Here is a 20,126-nt window from a genome sequence, read left to right on the forward strand (position 1 = left end):
GGGCAAGGTTGACGGGATGTCACTCCCGTGATTATGTTCTGCTATATGGCAAAGGTGATGGGACGCCACTCCTGTGGTTACATTGCAGTACTTACTACTCTGTCTTGTTTGCAGTGCCTTCTCTTTCTTTCCATTGCTGGCTTTTAATAAGCAAGCTGCCATGAATCCTATGGTGACAAGGAAATGATTCTGACAACAACCTGAGAGAGCTTAGTCGTAAATCCTTCCCCAGTCAAGCCTCCAGTTTAAAACTCAATCCTGGGTGACATCTTGAGTGCAGCCTTGTGAGACCCTTAGCAGACCCAGCTGAGCTTTGCCCATACTCCTGACCCATGAAAACTTTGAGATAATAAATGTTTTAAGCCTCCAAGTTTTCAGTAATTTTGTAAGCAACAACAGAAAGCTAATACAAGTGCAAAGCCTCAATTAAGTAGGTAATGCCTTTTAAGAACCTCAAAGAGTTAGGTGTCAAGCAGTCACCCCAGATTTTAACAAATCTTCTTTTAAAATAACTGTTGCATTTAAGGTAGGTAGGTAAAGAGAGATAAAGAGAAAGAGAGAAGGGAGAAAGTTCTGACACTGAAGAATAGCATTCATTATTTCATAAAAGTATCAAATTTGTGTTTTATTGTCCATAGTTCTGCAAGGAAATGGATATAGAGTACCAATAATTTTGTGATCTGAAGGGTTCAATATACTTGTTATGTATTATTTACTGTGCTTAGATTGTATATATCCATAAATAGTTATACTTTATGAGCAGGACACACAAACTGTGTCCAAGTTTTATTTCTTTAGTTCAAACTAAGATTTTAAATACTCTCATGTCATGCAACTAAGATATGTAAGTATTGCAAAGTACAAAGTGACGAATAAAAGTTTATTTCAAATCTGGTTTATCAAAGCCACACTAGATTCAAGTTTGGCTTTCAATGCCATAGTAGAAAAATGAACTTTAAAAACAAATTGTCAATTAATGTAATTCACCAATATCACATATTTGACAACGTTAGGAAAAAAAGAAACCTCATTTTTCTTTTCTCAGTAAATTACATCAAAGTGAGTCATTATGCATGAGAAGTTTAGAGAAATAAAATCTTCTAAAGCCCCACTGAGGTCAAGTTTGAAAAGCTATGCTGTGAGAAATTTACCCACATTTCCACAAACAGCAGCTGGTTTTCTTACAACTTGTGAACACACAAAACATGACATACCCTTGCTTCCTGTACTTTGGTTAAAAAGTGCTTTTCTTTTTTTCCAGAACATATCTAACCCTTGACTCTAATTCTTATCACAGTCTACAGTGAAACTTGCTCTGTCCCTTCCCTGTGCCTTTTTGGGTTTGACGTTTATTCTAAGAAAGAGTATTACATCATATTTAACACATAAAGCCACCGGAAAAGCAAATGACCAGTGATGGAGATGACGTGTGGTAATAATCCAAACCTTGTTCACATTGTAGAATAGTTTAAAGTCATCTTTCCTCAAACAAATGTGGTATTTATTTCCCCTGGACTTGGCAAAATAGGATTAACAGGAAATGCTGCATTCAAGTAAGCAGATCTTTAACATCATGATTCTAGTCTGTGATGAGAAATAAGCAATATCAGTTGAATCACAACTGGTTTGCAAGCTCTTGTTGGAAATCAATGTATTGCTAACCATGCAGTTATCAATATGCCTATATCTGAAAACTTGCTTGTGGAGACCAGGAGAAAAAGTCACCCTAAATGTGTTTGTTTTCCTATTTACCAAAGACAATATCCTTATCCATGCAATATCTACAACTGGCTTCCAATTTCAGCCCTGCCACTGACCATGGGAGTTTCTCCAAATTCTTGCTTCCTTGTCTGTATGCCTAACACCTGTCTACAGGGTTATTTCAGAGATCACATGAAAAGCATCTTTAACCTACTAGGCGTCTAGTAAATGGTACACAGGATTGTTATTGTTCATGTGAAGCACACCGTACATTGCTTTTCATAGGGATGATGCTCAAGCAGAGCCCACAGGATGCTTCTGAGTTCAAAGAATTAATAGAAAGTAGGTGCCATTAGAAATCTTTTATATTTTATTTTATTTATTTCTTACCCCACAAGCTTTCCTACCTTCCCCTCTTTTGTTACTCAAAATAACTGGTTCTTTACTCAGTTTATGTAAGTGTAGCAGTTCCATTCACAGGCAACTATCGAATGTCTCTATTTCTCTCAAACATACACACATACACAACTTAAAATCAGTAAGGACTATTTATTACATTGTCTGGATCATCTGCTCTAGAATATAGGCAAAGAGCAGCTGTATCACCAGAACAGAGAAATCATGAACTTTAATGGGTATCGAATAAAAATGTGATTGAAAGGTTAGAAGTAATGTGATATTGACAAAACTAATAGGCAAAAGAGTGCTGAGGCAGTAATTATTTGGAACATACAATATAAAGTGAGGATTAATGTGAGAAAAACTACAGGAGGAAAATCTTTTTCCTGACTCTAATTTTTCAACTTTCAGACATTTGTTCAAAAAAAATCACAAAGCTGTAGGATCTTGAGAGTTCTAGACTTGTCATCATGGTTCAGCAGAACAAAAGTTGAATCAGGTGAGAATGACATTCCAAACCTTTTTGATTAGGCTGCCTATAAAAAAGACCTTATTATAATCTTCCTCAGCACCCATCTCAGAAAACGTTTTTCCATGGATCTTGTGGAGCTTAAATCCTCATATTAACTCTTATACTTCCTGCTTTATCGTCACTGTGGATGCAAAAAATGGCTGGCGATCATCTTTGTTTATAATCCTTCATAGATTTGAACAGAAACATTCAAAATTGCCTACTCTTAAGCCTTCTCAGAGGCTACTGAGCTTAAGCAAACATAGAGTTTTGTAACCTACCTATTAACTTACAAAAGGTATTCCAAAGTGATTAGATTCTGTTATTCTCTTATTCACATGACTCCAAAAGTTCTGGTTTTTCACGTGGATAATCTAGAAAATAAATATTACTCTTGCATTCACTGGAAGCATTAGAATGAGCAGGCACTTGCGTTAATTTGTAATATTATCTAACTTATTACTTACTTTCCCTTTCTACTATCTATTTCTAATTTGAGCTGTTCTGTTTGAAAAATGATTTAAGAAGCAAAAATAATGATACGAAAATTTAAATAAAGGTCACTACTGCCAAGAAATGGCACGTCAGTTCTGCAATCCATCTGCACTTTCCCACCAAGCTGGGTGGAGTTGATCTAATCAAGTCTAGAGATATTTACAAAATAAGCTAATACGTAAGGGTGCCACAACCCATCAAAAGCGACTCTCTTCCTCTTCCACAGCACGGTGAAGGCCAGGGATGAATTTCAAGAGTTGTCTCCGGACACTTCCCCTTCTGCTTTTCCTGGGCAGGGTCCCAAACATGCTTGAGAAATTGCCCTCCCACAACGGAGACATGGATCCACTGCTGGCGGTACTAATGCTGCGGTTCCTCCTCGAAGAAGACCTCTTCAGAAAATCATCCCCATCCTTGGGGACAAAGCACTCATCATCTGTGCTTGTCTGCCGGCTGAAGGCTTCCCTGCTCGAGTCCTCAGAGATACATGTCTGGTACCCATCCTCGCTGTCCAAGGTCATGGAGCTCAGCCAGCTCTTACAGCTGCTCTCACTGGATAATCGATTCCGGTCCAGGAGGGCTGGGCCCAGCCCAGGCAGGCTTCCAAACAAAGCTGACTCATCTATGTCCATGTTTTCCAAACTTGGGCAGTTAGTGGCATCACCTAGAATGCAGAAAACAAAGTCTACTGTGGAAAAGATCTGAACGTCACCCCCTACAAGTAAATACACCAAAATTTCTTTTCAAAAGGCACAAGAAAGAGTAATGGTGGATAATATTTTTCACTAAGCTTTGATTTGCGTGAACTAGTGACTGTTGTATGAGGCTATTTGAGAAATCTTACAGTAGTGTTTCCCAAACTATTGTTCATGGACTAGCTTCCATGTAAAAGGGTTCCACGGTCAGGAAATGGTAATCCTGGATTAAATAAATCTAAACAAGATCTTTCATATGAGAATAGTTCAACTCATCTAACAGTACACCAGTGTGACTTGTGAATCTCCAAAAGGATCACTTCTTAAACTGAAGTGACCCTGCAAACTTTTATTAAAATTCTCACAGAAATGGGGTTCTAAAGAATATACTTGGGGAAATGTTGTGTTATGAATTTTCTCCATTTAGTTCTTCTGATTTTTAGTTAATGTCTTTTTTTAATAATTGTAAAATTATTATAACTTCATTTGAAGTGTATGGGAAATACAGTTTTAAAACCTGCACCTGTAGGCTGATTATAGAGAATTCAAAGGTGTTTAAAACAGAAAGGGTATCTTCCAGCCTCGAGACTCCAAGTTTCTTCTTAGAATACTTTCATACTTAAAAGCTCTAGAATGGTACTATATCCAGAAAACATCCCTGTCCTGAAATAAGTAATAATTCATTTGAAGAAGCTGAACTTTATCTGCTTAGCTGAATTTTTTCATCAACCTTTTATAACCTACATCTGGGCTCTCCAAACTCAAATTTTAATCACACATCAACATCCTGTCCGTACCCCACTTGCTTCTGCACTATCTGAGTTGGTTGTTAGGCTGCTGAAAGAAAGGAGATTATTTGTAATACCAGACTGAGAACGATATAATTAGAAGGTGACTCTGCTTCAGGAAAAGTACTAGAACATTGCACACTCAGAAGTGGTTTTATTTTGTGCTGATTATCTCTACTGCTGCTCTTTTTCGTCCTTGGTGGGCAATACAAGAAGAGACTGTTTATTTTTCCACTTGATGTGCAAGGTTGAATATGGCCAGCCCTGCAGTGACAAGTCATAATGCTTTCCTTTTTGCTAATGCAGCCTCCTATTTCATCTTGCAATGAGTTGATGAATTTCTTTTGATTGGAGAGAAATTGCTTTGTCGAGTCTCATGCCCTAGATATTTATTCTAGGTCTAGAGAAAGTAAACTAAAGAAGAATTCCTTCAATCTCTCAAAGAATGTGTACAACAATGATCTTATGAGGCGTCAATCTTCTCGATCCTGAACTAAGCAAGGCCATTGCCATCGAACACCAGGACTGCCTACACTTCGCAAGTCAAACCCCATTTCCAGTCCAGGATGCTCCAAAAGTGGAGGCAAAGGTTTCCCAAACATCCTCAAGTCTATGGAAATCCAGGCAGTGGTTGGATTTTGTACCTCTGTCTTGCTAGCAAACTTCAGACCCCCAAAAAATCTATTATGAATTTTGTTAAAATGTTAACATAAAAAAGAGAAGTAATTCATATGTTTCATTTTTTAAAGACACATACCTTCAACACAAATCTCTAAGCCATAAATTAGTGCCTAATTAAGAATTAAACGTATCTTTTTTTCTTTAAACAGATTATCACTTTTAACAGATGTTCTAGTTATAAATAGAGACTTTAGCTCAGTATTATCTGAAGGAGATATAACTTATATTTCAAACCCACATGGCCAGTGGTTTCAGTGAACTATTTGTACATACCAGTTCATTCTGCAGATTATACCAGTCACATAGCACATATCAAATCAACAAATTTTAAACCCAAACCTCCCCTTCAGAAAGCACACAGTGGCAAGAGCCATGCATTTACCGTTAACGATGATCGTTCACATTTCTGCCTTGGATTTAGAGGCCTTGAAGAAGGATTTCTCTGCATCAATGCAAGTTATACAATTTGAACAAATGACAGGAGCTCTACCCAAGAAGCGTGCTACCCTTCCAGTCTCAATAGTTTCTGACAACTATGAAGCCTCTAAGCCATGAACATTCTCAGGAATTTAATTCATCTGCTGAAGTGGTAGGAAAATTAGGCAATCATTCCTCCTGTTCTTTTAAAATCACCAGGTGCCTCTTGCAAGTGTGTGCATGCATGTGCATGTTTGCATGTGCATGTTTTCATGTGCATACGTGTTACGTGTATGGAGGAGGGGGAGTGACTTAACTTACCCCTCCTCCAAATACACAGGTCACTCCAAAGCTCACGCCAAAGAAACACATACTAGTATTCTTGATCCATGCTAAACAATTTTTTCTTGTAATGATAATAATCTTAAAACAACTTAGAGGCAGAAATACTGTAAGGATGAAATGTTAGGTGGTTTCTCAACAGGAAATCGCATTTACCATGAAGCAGGCGGTGTTCCTGTAACTGCAGAGATCTGAACTCCACCCATTTCTTCTTCAAAGTTTGCTGTGAGAAAGAAGGAAAAAAAATACTCATTATAGGAAACCCCAGTGAAGACAGCAATTGACTTCTAGGTGTTGAGAGTTGTCATTAAAATTTTTTCTTTTCTTTCTAGCACTAGCAACCCTTCTGTTCATTTGAAAGATCATTTTCTTCATTAAAGAGGGATATTGGGAATACTACTTTCTCAAGAAAAAAATCTAGTAGCACCAACAAGTTGAAACCATGACATTGTTTCAACAGAAACAATAGACAATAGAAACAATGACGTTTATATATCTTCATTTTTAAAAATATTATAGAACCAGATTGCTTAGGTTTGCGTCATTTACTATTGTTTAGGCAAAGATTTACACTCTAGGTTTCACCCATCTGCAAGAGGACAACCATAAGAGAACCTAAACCCTGGGACTGACATGAAGATTAAATGAGTTAGTAAAAGTAAAATGTTTAGAAGAGTGACCAGAATTTAAGAAATATTCAATAAATACCATCATCAGCCTATAAGGCTGAGGCACTAAAACAGTCTGTTTTGCTGGACATTGATTTATCTTCCACACCAAAAAAGGGAAGCTGACCTGTTCTGAAAGACTTCCCTGAAGGACTAAACTTAGAACACTGCTAAGCACCCTAACTTCTTTTTTTTGAGGAAGATTAGCCCTGAGCTAACTACTGCCAATCCTCCTCTTTTTGCTGAGGAAGCCTGGCCCTGAGCTAACATCCATGCCCATCTTCCTCTACTTTATATGTGGGATGCCTACCACAGCATGGTGTTCCAAGCGGTGCCATGTCCGCACCCAGGATCCGAACCGGGGAACCCCGGGCCGCTGACAAGTGGAATGTGAGAACTTAACCGCTGCGCCACTGGGCCAGCGCCACACCGTAGCTTCTTAACTGCTTCCTTCCTTGGCTGCCTGGCACACAAGAGCGGAGGCCCGGGGTGGGAACGAAGCGGCTGCTTTAAAGGTCAAGACTACACGTGAGGCCTGGCCTAGCCCACAGACGGGGCTGAGGATGGGAATCGAAAACAAACCAGGTAGAAGGCACCTGACGAGGCACAGTCAAAGGTTCCTTCCCCCTCCCGCTCAGTCCTCTGCTCCACCCCTTCCTTTGTCATTTCAGTCCCCACAGCAAGCCCAGCAGGCAGGCACAGCTCAGATTAGCCTGTGGACGCTTATCCCAAAGGAAAGGCAGCCTCCTTGGAAACAAGTGGTCCTTTGTACAAAGTAATCTGGAAGGGGCAGATGAAGACTAAAAAGGAAAAGAAAAAAAACATGTATTTGGGAGGGGAAGCCTAAAGAAAAGAAAATGATAACATTACACATACGTTATTAAATGTGTAAGGGAAAATTGCTGGTTCCTCAGTTCAGGGACTGAGCAATCTCTGGGCAGAATTTCCAAGTCTAAACAATAGTAACATTTAGCAGCAATCCTTGTGGTTGTTAAAATAATATGCAAGGAATAAATCAAAGCTATAAAATGCCTGGCTCAGTTAAGTTCTCGTTTTTTCTGTGCTATAATATAGTCTATCTGGCTATGAGACTGCTGGGCTGCCTGGATCGCAGCTCTTGTTATCTGTGTAAACCAGTGGTCACGTGAAGGTTAGAATCAGGGACCCAGAGAGTGGAAAACTAGCAAGGATCTGGCATATATACCAAGCCCGTTCTTCTTTCTCAAAGAAATTTATCTCCTGCAAGAGAACAGAGTCCAGGAAGGGAGCATAAGGACAGGTTTACCGTCAAAACTAAATAGAGAGAGAAGAGGTAGTTGTATTTCTGTACTTACTATCCAGAAATACAAAGTCAGGGCTTACCAAATAGGTGATTTTTCTGAAAATAAGGGTTTTAAAATATCTAATCTGTTGATTTCGCCCAGTCATCTAAGTATGTCATCACTTAAACCAAGAAAATACCAATGTAAAGATCAGATGTGTCAAAGTGACTCAGAGTTTTGAGTCTATATCTAAGCTTCCCTATTTTCCTCAGAGTCTGTTGCTGCCTGTTATTAACATCACAGTTGCATATTTGCACAATTCTAACCTCTCACCATTAAAAGAAAACTAAAGCACTTGGGAGATCTAAGCAACCTGAGCCACATCACCTCATGGAGCCTTGCTCAGTGCCTGGTACACAGCAGCTGCTCAGTAAGCATTGGTTGAATGAATATATAAAAGAACGACTTCCTGAAACAACACTCAATTATCACACATTAGATATTTTGGATTGGATATATTTCCAATGTTTCAACCTATGTTAGACATATAGCTAAACATTTCCATGGTGGTTTACTATTTTCCTAGTGCTTTCACGAATAATATACTGTTTAATCTTCCTGACTGTCCTAAAAAGTTCGAGATTAGAAAATAAAAATTCAATGTAGCAAAATATTTCCCAAGGGCTATAAACTCATTAAATAGCAGAACTAGATTAAAAAATAGCTCCCCCAACACATTGGATGTGCTGTTTTCATGTTGAACATTTGAATCATAGGTCATGAGAAAGGGAATCCCTGAAAACATGGCTCAGAAGGGACTATCACTTCTAAAGAAGAGCTCCTGGCCTCACAAAGAGTCTTGGAAGGACAGAATACACATTTACATAGAACGCACAAACTAAATGTCATTGTGTGAAGGGGAAGCCAGCCTCACCTTGGTTATAGGTCAGACCCAGGCATTTCTGGCTCCAGGGATGAACTGGAAATCTTGTAATTTCAAGATTAGAAAAGAAACAGAAATGCAAGAAGGTAAGCAGGAATGAACCCAAAGGTCTGCTGGACCTGGAAAAGCAGAAAGAGGCATCTAGCGATTTGAATCCTACAGTGATATATAGTTTAAATGCACTTATCTGAAGTGGAGAACAGAGATAAGTTTCCTGCTAGAGAAAAGAACCTTGGCTAAAGCTCCATCATCATGAAAAGGAGGCTGAGAAAAACTGCTGATGGTTCATGTAGAGCTTGTACCTAGAGAGGCAGGAGTACATAAATGCACCCTCATGACCTGGGCCAGGCAGCACAGTGACCCTCCAGAGGAGACATCCATGCCACCAGACCTGGCTCTGGGTTGGAAGTCTTGAAGCGCAGAACAGAGGCAACTGCCTAACTATCACACTGAGCAGAAGGAAGAGGCCACCGTGCAAGGGAAGTGGGCAAGCTAAACTCTAAAACACCCTCAGAAATCTAGTGACAAGAGAGACAACTAAACTGATCATCAGTACATGGATTCTCTCCAAATACAATGAAAATAGAAAAGTGTTCAATGAAGACTTTAAAACAAGAATATTTATAATCCTCTGAGAGAGAAATGAGATCAATGTTCATAAGAACAAGAAACTTGAAACAAATAAATAAAACATGGACAGATAGACATGAAAAATAACTATTTGAAAATTTAAAAAAATCAATTTTTAAAACTCAATAGAAAGGGGCCGTTCCCATGGCCAAGTGGTTAAGTTCACGCGCTCCACTTTGGCTGCCCAGGGTTTCACCAGTTCAGATCCTGGGTGCGGACATGGCACCACTCATCAGGCCATGCTGAGGCGGCGTCAACCGGAGGCACTCACAACTAGAATATACAACTATGTACTGGGGGGCTTTGGGGAGAAGAAGAAAGGAGAAAAAAAAAGAAGATTGGCAACAGTTGTTAGTTCAGGTGCCAATCTTTAAAAAAAACTCAATAGAAAGAACACATTCTATACAGAACACAACATTATTGAAGATAATACTAACGAATTTTTTAAAAAATCACAAAAAAGATAAAGTGATATAAAATATGAAAGAGTGGTTTGGAAGCATGGAAGATAAATCAAGAAACTAAAATATGTCTAACAGAAATACCAGAAGATAATTCAAGGAATGGTGAAGAAGGTATATTTAAAGAGATGGAGCTGATAGCTTTCCAAAAATGAAGAAAGTCACAAGTCTTTAGATTGAAAGGGCACTGCAAATTCTAAGCAGTATAAATGGAGAAATGAGTCCAGACCTTATCAAACTGTGGTGAAACTGTAGATCAATAAAGACAAAAGAACATCTTAAAAGCAACCAGAAAAAGATGAACCAGTGCCACAAATTGAAATACCAGTTTTTGAAAAGACTCAAAAGTAGAAAATACTCTAGAGAGAATTACAAAGAATAAAAAGAAGAGAAGGCATAAAAAGTAGTACAAATAAAAATGGAACATAATCACAGTTGTGATAGAAAAGAGAAAGATGAGAAGAGAATGTTTATTATCAACTTCATGCCAGAAATTCGAAAATTTTAAAACTTTATTAACAAAAACATAATTCAATAAATAGGCCCAAAAACCAAAACCAGAAAGCCTAGGCAGTCTTATAACTAGTAATGAAACTGAAACAGAGTTTAGAAGTCTTTCCACCAAAAATGAGGCTCAAGCACAGCTAATTCAGATAGCGTTACAAGAACTCTACCAAAGGGGAAAAAAGGGGAAGATAGTCCCCAGATCATGCTAAAAGTCCAGTAAACTGGAGACTAAAACTAAAGGAAGATAGACTGAGAAAAGAAAATTACAGGCCATTCTACCTGTAAAATGAAGCTGCCGTCAACAGTTCTAAAGAAAATGTCAGCAAATCAAATCTGCAAGTATATAAAAGATGATTATAAATTACAGGTTGAGTTTATTCTAGAAATGCAAGAGTGGCTTTATATTAGAAAATCTTTACATGTCACTCATTGTATTGATAGATTTTTAAAAATAAACGAGAGGGTCATCTTAACACATGCAGAGAAAAGTTTTTGATAAAATTTAATACACAAGCTCTATAAAAACTATCAGCAAACTTGGTATAGAAGGGAGCCTCCTTAACCCGAAAAGTATATTCATAAAAAGAACTCATTCCTAATAGAAAAGAGTCAAAAGAATTCCCCTTAAAGTCAAGAACAAAACAGGAATGCCTACTATCATAGTTCCTATTTATAATTGTATTGTAGGCCTCAGCCAGTGTAGTAAAGTAAGAAAAAGAACCCAATGTCATTCTTACTATATAGTTATTATGTTCATAGGAAACCCAAAATAATCTATAGATAATTTACTAGAAATTATATAGTTTAGCAAGGTGTTTGATTATAATTACAGCATAGAAAAATTTATTTTACATATCCATTACATTAATCTCAATTAAAAGATCAAATTTTTATAAAGAAACTATAATACAAACAAAAAATCGTAAGTTACAAAGGAATAAACTTAACAAAAGATATATAGGATCTATTTGCATAAAATTATAAGACTTTATTGAAAAACATAAAGAAAACAAAAATGGTGAGATCATCCATCAGTGAGAAAATGCACACCATAAGGATATCATCTCCTAAAATTTATCTATCTATATAAAATGTGATACCAACCAAGATTCTAACGCTTATTTATGGGAACTTGACAATCTGATTCTAAAATTTACATAGAAGATCAAAAAACCAAGAATAACCTGGAAAGCTTGCCCAGTGAAATATCAAGATTTATTACCAGGTATACTAACTGAGTTTTATATAAACAAATCAACCAGTGGATCAGAATTGGGAGCCTGTAAGAAAATCCGTGCATATATGCAACTGGCTTAAAAATAGAGGTTTCGCTGCCGGTCAGTTGAGGGAAATGGAGTTCCATAAAATAATGGTGTGGGAGAACTGAGTGTTCATATGGAAAAAAATAAAATTGGAATCCTATCTCCAGCTCTATACAATAATTAATTCTGGGTGAATTAAGGACTTAAACGTAAAAAGGAAAAACTTTAAAACTTGTAGAAGAAAATATAGATAATGCAGATTAATTATGAATGATAAACAATTAGGAGCTCGCTCATGAACAAAAATATCAAAGAAGGAATACATCCAAAGTGCTAAGGGAACGAAATATCAATTTAGAATAATACAATTACCCAGCAAAACTCTCCTTCGACAGTAGTGGTGAAATAAAGATATCTTTTTGACAAAGAAAGACCTGCTTGCCCTCCCCAGAGGAAGTACAACAGCAAGAAGGAGAGCAAGCCCAGAGGTAGGGAACAGAACACAAAAAAACGACAGCAAGCACATCAATTCAACAGGTTAGTATATTTGTATACCAGTTATTTAGAACAAAAACCTATATTTTTTCATTTCAAAAATTGACAAAATTTTCCATAAAGTAAGCAATAATAAAGAAGATGAGGTCTGACATGGACATTTAAAGCATGTTAAGGTCCTCGTGATGTTCTGGGAGAGGATGGAGATACTGAAAAATTCATACATTGTTAGAAAAAATAATAGTTATGTATATATATTAAAACTTCAAGAGAAAACGTTCAAAGAGCAGAAATTGCATAGAAGCATGAAATATGTGTTGTGCAAGACACTATTTTATTCCATGAAATATAAAACTATTTTTTACTTATGTTTTAGATAACATCACCAGTTTATTTTGTACGTTTCTTTCCTTTTTCTACAAAAGGTTGAAAGAAACCAGTTTTACTTTTTTTTAAAAAAAGACGTTCACTATCTCCATTTTGAAAAAAACAAATTAACTTTTGACAGTTTTAAAAACCTACATACAATGAAGCACTATTTCCTCCTTACAAAAATGTATAATAAAATGTTAGAGGCATTCCCTTTAAAGTCAAGAATAAGACTATCACTATTTAAAAAATACTGAAGGTCCTAACCAATGTTATAAGAGAAGAAAATAAACTAGTTGAATGATTGGGGGTAAAGGGGCAAAACTTTCATTATCCACAGATGATATGATATCTATATAGAAAATCTAAGGGAATCTACAAACATATTAGAATAAAGGCAGCTCACCAAGACTACTGGATTTAAAAATTTACACAAAAATTAACAGCAATAAGCAGCTGAAAAATTAAAAGATCATATTTACTATAGCAATAAAAATTAGAAGTACATAAGAATAAATATAATAAAAGATGTAAAAATGTGTGAAGGAATTACAAAATGTCTTTGAAGTACATAAAAGACCTGAATGAAAAGATTGAGATCCTGTGTTTGAAGTGAAAACAGTAAAGGTATCAATTGATCTCACTTATTCTATGAATGCAATGCAATTGCTGCCAAAATCTGAACTGAGGATTTTTTTCAAGGAAATTTACAAATTGAGTCAAAAAATCACAGTGATAAGTAAAATAAGAGGAACATAAAACCAATGTTGACAAAGAAAACAGGGCTGGTTGATGAATTAGACGTGAAGGAAGAGAGGAATACAAAAGACAAAATAGAAATAGAAATATAGGAACTCTACCTCCAGTAACTAAGGGCTCAATAATTGTGAAGGGGATACTTCATGAAGAAAACTAGCAAATGGCAGCTATTGCTAAACAAAGTCCACATGAGCACCCTGCCTGCGGTAAGCTGTGCAGTCTGCGCAGACAGACGCCTCCCTGCCATGCAGCGGGGAGCACTGGATAAAGAGGTCAGTTGGGTTTGGGGCAGGGGTCTGAAGGCTACAACTCAGATGCTCATGAGTGAGGGTCTGGACTTCAAGGCCTGGCAGAACCACATCAGTATAGCAAACTAAGATTTTTAAGACCCGCAAAGAGCCATTCTGGGAATTTCCACTGAAAACCCTGCATTGTCCACTAACTCCTGGAAACTTTAATTTTTCCTCTTCGAAGTTGACAGTGTGTTTGCCAATAAAAATAAATTCAAGGACAGTCACAGAAGTAGAAGGAGGTGATTTTTGTAGTAAGAATGAGGCAGAACGGAAGGACACAGAGGATGGGGGAAAAGCAAAAATTCCAGCCTTCCTGCACACACATGCAGCACTTGGGAAAATGAGAAGACCAGCTCCTCCTTCTTTGTTTTTTCCAAACAAAATGTAAATCAAGAGAGATCACAGGTGCATTAATGAAAAGTTCTTCAAGTCACGTGCCTTCCTGTTGCCTTTCTGAGCCTCACAGACACACAGAGGAAGGAAGGAAGCGATTTGCACTGGTTTGTGGAATTTAATATTCCTGCGAAGGTAATTGTGTGGCTCTTGATAATTCAGCTTAGACTCATCACGACATTTCATCTTCAAGGGCTATCTCAACTCCTCAAATAGATCTTTATTCTACCGATCACACAGTCAAGGATGAAAAATGTGCCTCACTGTATTAAATTAAATTACCTTTAAAACTTGCAGCTTTGCTTCAAGCTCTGTTCTTTTGAGAATCATTGTTCCATTAAGAGTCTCTATCCTGTTTTAAGAAAAAAGAGGTGGGGGGGGGAGTAGCATGAATGATTCTTTTGAACAAGTACCATCCTTATGGAGTACTACACTTTGAGCACTAGCTATTTTTAAAAAGCAACATAAATGTTACGATTCTTGCAGCACTTAAAGTATCTGGACGTAGTCCAAATCTTCTGACAACATTCAGAGAAAGAAAACGGAAAAAAACAAAAAACACCTCCCCTTGAGAATGTGGCTGAAAGTAAAGAGTCTGGTTAAGGTGTAAACTGCAGCCCATTTTAGTGAAGCCACTGTATGACAATGATGGTGTTCTCCGCTAGAATCTATTCTTGTGGGGTTTGGTTGAATCACCTCTTTCATTTAGTGAATGTTTATTGATCATCTACTGTGTTCCAGACTCTAGACCCCGTGCTGAGCATGACGGTACAGCAATGCAAACAACAGGCACTAGGGACTTTCAAATAGTGAAATCAACATGCTGTTTCTTGACACAGGAAAAATTCCTTTCCTCTCTCTGATTCCAGAAGCCTTTACCTCTGTAAATTGTCTTAATTTGGAACTAGGACAAATTGAACCAGAACTACTATAAGATAATAACCTTCATATGACTCTTTCATCTCTAAATCTTTTAAGTTTATGAACTTTAATCCTAGAATTATCAATTCAGTGATGTTCTTTTCTCCCTATCTATACCAAATGTCTTTCTAAAAATAGATAGACTTGTTCTATCCTGAGTGATTTGATTTGTTTTGTGAGCTCAAGTTAGAGGCCTTTATTTTGACTACCAAGCCATCAATCTGAATAAGATAATAAATTTTATGTTTGAGTCACACACCTAAGCATTTTTAAAGTGTTGGTTCAAATTCCTTCCAATACATAAGCTGTAACTCTATTTATAAAGATGCAAGAAATTTTTCAAGGCATGGTAAAATAATAGCATTAAATGTGGAGACCAATTTTCCCTTATTTCTAATAGCATCACACCCAAAAGAATGAGACGATAGCAAGCCAAGTTGCTGTCTGCTTTTTCATGAGGGCGGTCTTGATTCTGGGAAATAGTGAGGATCCCTATAAATCTGTTTCACTGGGACTCAGCATCAGTCTGACCCACCCAAGCAATAGATGTCTATGGGCAAAATCATAGGCAAAGACTAGTTGCTCTCTTCAGCAGTATTTGTACAGACTATCTCTCATTTTCCTGATCTCTGGATTTCTAATTGTCTTTTCCCATCACTCCTTAATTATCCACCTTAAGTCTGCCTACTGCACCCATTGGAATATAGGTTTCTGATTCTAACCACCAGCATGTTTTCTTGGACTCTAAGTGGTTCTTATGTTCTAGATTCAGGGTTCTCTGAAGCAAGAGTGCCCTCATCCTTAACCCTGAACTCACAGGATCCATAGAACTGGACTCAGTCCTCTACCACCACCAGTCATCTTTCAAAACTACTTCTACATATGCTCAAAATATCCTTTGAAGTTTTAGACTAGAATCACTGAAGAGCATCTAGTGGATTTTCTACTGGCAGCTTGCAATGAGCAGCTGTGGTGTAACCGAAGAGAATAGATCCTGGCATCCAGAGCAGGTGGTCAAATCCCAGCCCTGTCACTTACTAGATGGTTGACCTTAACACAGCCTTCATTTAAGGTCAGTCACTTCATCTGTAAATAGGAATACAACTAACCTCATAAGGTGGCTGTGAAGAATGAATGAGATTATATAGGACCCATCTTAATCAGAATAAAACCTAAACAACTTAGCCTGACTGATGAGACCCATGCTCTGCCCCACGACCAAGTCATTTCTTGCTATTCTCTCCCTAATCCACCATCCACCAATCACATTGGCTTTCTCTCTGTACCTTGAAGGTGCCAAGCCCCTTTTGAGAATTCAGAGACCTCTCCCTTTACCTGAAATACTCTCACCAGGAGTTCCTATAACTTTCCCTTCTCTTCATTTAGGTCTCAGCTCAAATTTCCCCTCCTCAGAGAGGGCCACATTAAACATCTAAGCTGAAATAGCAGCCCTCTTACTTAATATCCTATCCCATTCCTTATTTTACTTTCTTCAGACTAGTCATCAATAATTGAAATAACAGAATTGCTCATTTTTGTAGGCTTTTCTTACCCATCTCCTTCCACAACTAATAAAGCACTAGAAGAGTCTTTGTCTTTGTCTTCCCCGAGCCTATCACAGAGCTGGAAACATAGCATTTGCCCAATAAATGTCATTTTAACAAATGAGTGAATTTCATCTTTTAACAAATTGCTAGAATCTTATTAGGGTCTAAGGATTGGATGGTGGAAAAGTCAGTCAAATTTCTCACTGGGGAGACCAGTGCTCCATTAATAAGTTTGGAATATTAGCAGGTGTGACTGTCTGTGTTACAGGGAAGGGAGGGTTGAGTAAACTTAGTTCTTCCTTCCAAATGGAACACTAGAGGAGAAATAACAATTGGCCTGAGGTATAAGAGGGAAAAACTCAGCCCTGCTGACCGTTTATTTGTTCTAAGTACAAGATTATATCAACCATGGAAATTGGACCAGTTCCTCTCCATTCAAAGAGAATGTGTGCCAGTCTAATTGAAATTTGACATAAAAAATAAAAATTTTAAATGCTATCCCTCCCACACAGACGTTTAGACTATTGATGTCCTCTGACTTCAGATGTTGACAGTATGTTCAAGTTGGAGGAAACCTTGAGAAACAAAAGGAACTGATAAAAACGTCTGTACCCAATCCCAAAGCTATGGTGCACTGCCTCCCTTCTTGTGATACTGAACAAAAAGCCTATTCATTCACTCAACAGGCATTATGAGAGACCTTAACATTTTTGAAGCCCTACAGGAAGCAGACAGATAGTTACGTTAGCAGGTTTCCTGACGATCTGATCAGGTCAACAACTTGTTTGTGGGTAAAGCCTTCTGTGCTCACACCATTGATATTTGCAAGGACATCACCTGGGAGATACCAAGAAAAATGAGCGTTAAAGCAGTTGGTTAAATAGTATCTCCTGACATGCAAATGAAACAAAACAAGCCAGCCCCAAACCTCAGCAACACAAAGGAGCTAACAAAATCCGAAGCAACAATCACATCCTGACCTTCACTAACAAAAAGATTTCTTGCCATTTAAATAATTCCTAACATGAGCAAAAAGTCATAAATTACCAGCTTGCAGGCCAGCGCAGTGTGCTGGGCTGTCCTCCTGGATTTTGCAGATTAGTGTGCACATCTCTGAGGGGTAGGTGTTGTGGTTCTGGAGCCTGTAAGTCTGTAAAAATTAAAGTGATACATAATTACTATTCAAAAAACTCAGAATCTATTTATCCAAAAATAGAATGGTGTCAATTACCTTAAGTGGTATAATAGGTAAGTGCAAAGAACAATTTGGAAAGGCTTTCCTGAATATCAACTGAATCAAAGGCTCCGATCTTGCAATTCGACCACACAATCTGTAGCCAACCCCATTCATAAAAAACCATCTCGTTCAAGAAAGAAAGTGAGATACGACTGGCTCAAGATTTTATATCTTCAAGCCCAAGAGACCCCTGTTGCTATCATAATTGCATATTTATTAAGAAAAACTAAGTTTCTCATTTCCCGACGAGATGAAACAATAGTGGACAAGAGCAAAGAAAAATCTCTATGTGGTTCTCCCAAGTTAAAGCACTCATTACAGGAGCGTATGAAACAGTACACATCCAGCAAGGGAGAAATGCCAACAATAATTATTTCAAATCAGAGTTCTGCAAATAATGACAATCTGCCCTGCATTAATTCAAAAGTACTATAATTGACTCAATTACCTTCATTTCTGAGCGCTGTCTGGTACGCCTGCCCTGAATACTCACCGGTTCATTAGTCACCCAAGTAAATTAGAAAAAATCACGCGTTGTCTCTTGCCTTGGTTTAGCAAAAGCAGCTTGGTTTTTGGTTTTTGTTTTTTGAGTTTTTTTCAAATTGTACCAAGAACGCTGCATAAATGTTTTGTTAGATACAGTGGCCCAATGAGCTATAACAAACCTATTTTTCTTTTCACACATTTAAGTTATGAGGTCTAGTTCCATTTAGAATCAAAATCAGCATTCTGAGTTGAGCAAGTCTTTCAAACATCTGATTCCTAAAATTAAACCACATTATAGCACTGCTGTCTTATGGAGAAATTGTCTGATGTTCAATCCTTCTTGCTTTACAGACATACAGGCTCCAGAACTAAAAGTCAATGTAGAAGTGCAAGCAACTTCTAGAAACTTGCTTATGTTAACCTGTGAGGGATTTCTATCCACTCTATAAGGCATTTAGAATCCCCGTTTCTCAAAGAGAGAAGAGACATTTAAAGATCATGTAATATATTTCCCATCTATGTCAGAGACCCCTCTAACATTTCCACCAGGAAGTCTTCTTGGCATGGCCCGGATCCTTCCAGAGATGCAAAGGTAGTCTTGTTCATGTGGCACAGCTATAACATGCACTCCTTTGGGAAACCGCAGTTATAACGATTCTCATTAGCAGTGAGTATCTGCCGTCCATGTCCTGTGATCAGAGCGAGTACAGTAAAGGGGAAAACATGTTGACTGACACAGCTGGCGCCTATATAGATGTTTGCAAGAAGTGTAAAATTTGTGGGTTAGAGGTAGAGACGAGAAGGCAGAGTCCCCAAAGTTTTGGAAAGTAATAATTATTTGGATATTGCTCTCTCTCTCTCTCTCTTACCCAGTCTTCCAGCTGCCATTTTTAGGGGCCAATGACAGAATGATCACCCGCACTTCTTAGAGACATAAAAGTCACATCACCCCTTCTCATGCCCAGTGATCTTCATTCTAATGCCTGTCGTGTGCTGATCTTTCACTGGGGTACCAGGCACATTATTAAGTATTTTATATGTGTTATTTCATTTGAAACTCCTAAGAATCTCATAAGGTACCATTGAGAGAATGTCAGCTGAGGTGTGCATGAATCTGAAGTCTGTGTTCCTGTCATGCTGCATAACTCTCATTAGCAGCATAAACATAGCACCCACAGGAAACCAGAGAGGAGGTGAACTTGTTTTCTTCCAACATGGCCTTCACCTGATGGACCAAGACTCAACTATGTATTAACAATGGGTGCACAATATGGGTACATTAGACTCTATCTGGTCTTCACAAAGTTGCCAGAACATCTCTTCTATTTGATGACTTCTCCAAATCTTATGACTGGAGCTTGTCATGGAAAGCATACACCAAACAGAATTTGCAGAGGAGTGGATTCCTGCATAGTGAGGTAACACCCACGCTCCAGCGCAGAGGTGAAGCCATCAGCTCATGTTGATCTACAAACGTTCACAGTGCTGCAGCCTGTTGCTTACTAATGATAGTTTTGATTCTTGCTCCATGTAGAGTAAGTGTTTATGGCGTGGGGGAGAAACATGGGGAAGCAGTGATATATACCACAGAAGAGTAAGAAAAAAAAAATCTTCATTTGTCACGTTCAGCAGGGTGAGTAGTCATTGATCCTGTTTTCAGAAGCAATTGCTGTACATCCTTGAGGATAATTCTCACTTAAAAAGAAGCAGTCACAAAAAGCACAGTGTCTCTAAGACAGAAAAGAGCATGTTTCATGTGAATGGGAAAAAAGAGACAGTACTATGGAAGAATTACAGAATTCACCAAATTTAAAAGTAGAAGAGTTCAGAAAGTAGATGGCATCTTCTCTTCTCCTATAGCCTT

The 20,126-nt window shown here is 37.9% G+C and overlaps 1 protein-coding gene across 6 annotated transcripts in view; it reads right to left on the reverse strand.

Moving 5' to 3' along the window:
• Window positions 1-2,230: 2,230 nt before the first annotated feature.
• The window catches only part of CYTIP (cytohesin 1 interacting protein), a 67,002-nt gene continuing 49,106 nt past the window's right edge, over window positions 2,231-20,126 (reverse strand). For all 6 annotated transcript variants that reach the window (XM_070507800.1, XM_070507799.1, XM_070507801.1 and 3 more), the window contains 5 exons: window positions 17,587-17,689; window positions 17,283-17,376; window positions 14,354-14,423; window positions 6,186-6,252; window positions 2,231-3,770 (listed from right to left, as the gene is read on the reverse strand). In XM_070507800.1, coding sequence (XP_070363901.1) covers window positions 3,304-3,770; window positions 6,186-6,252; window positions 14,354-14,423; window positions 17,283-17,376; window positions 17,587-17,689 — 801 coding nt within the window. In that variant the 3' untranslated portion in view covers window positions 2,231-3,303. The remainder of the gene's footprint in view (window positions 3,771-6,185; window positions 6,253-14,353; window positions 14,424-17,282; window positions 17,377-17,586; window positions 17,690-20,126) is intronic.

The sequence above is a fragment of the Equus asinus genome, chromosome 4 (genome assembly GCF_041296235.1).
Source record: "Equus asinus isolate D_3611 breed Donkey chromosome 4, EquAss-T2T_v2, whole genome shotgun sequence".
NCBI classification, from domain to species: Eukaryota; Metazoa; Chordata; class Mammalia; order Perissodactyla; family Equidae; genus Equus; species Equus asinus.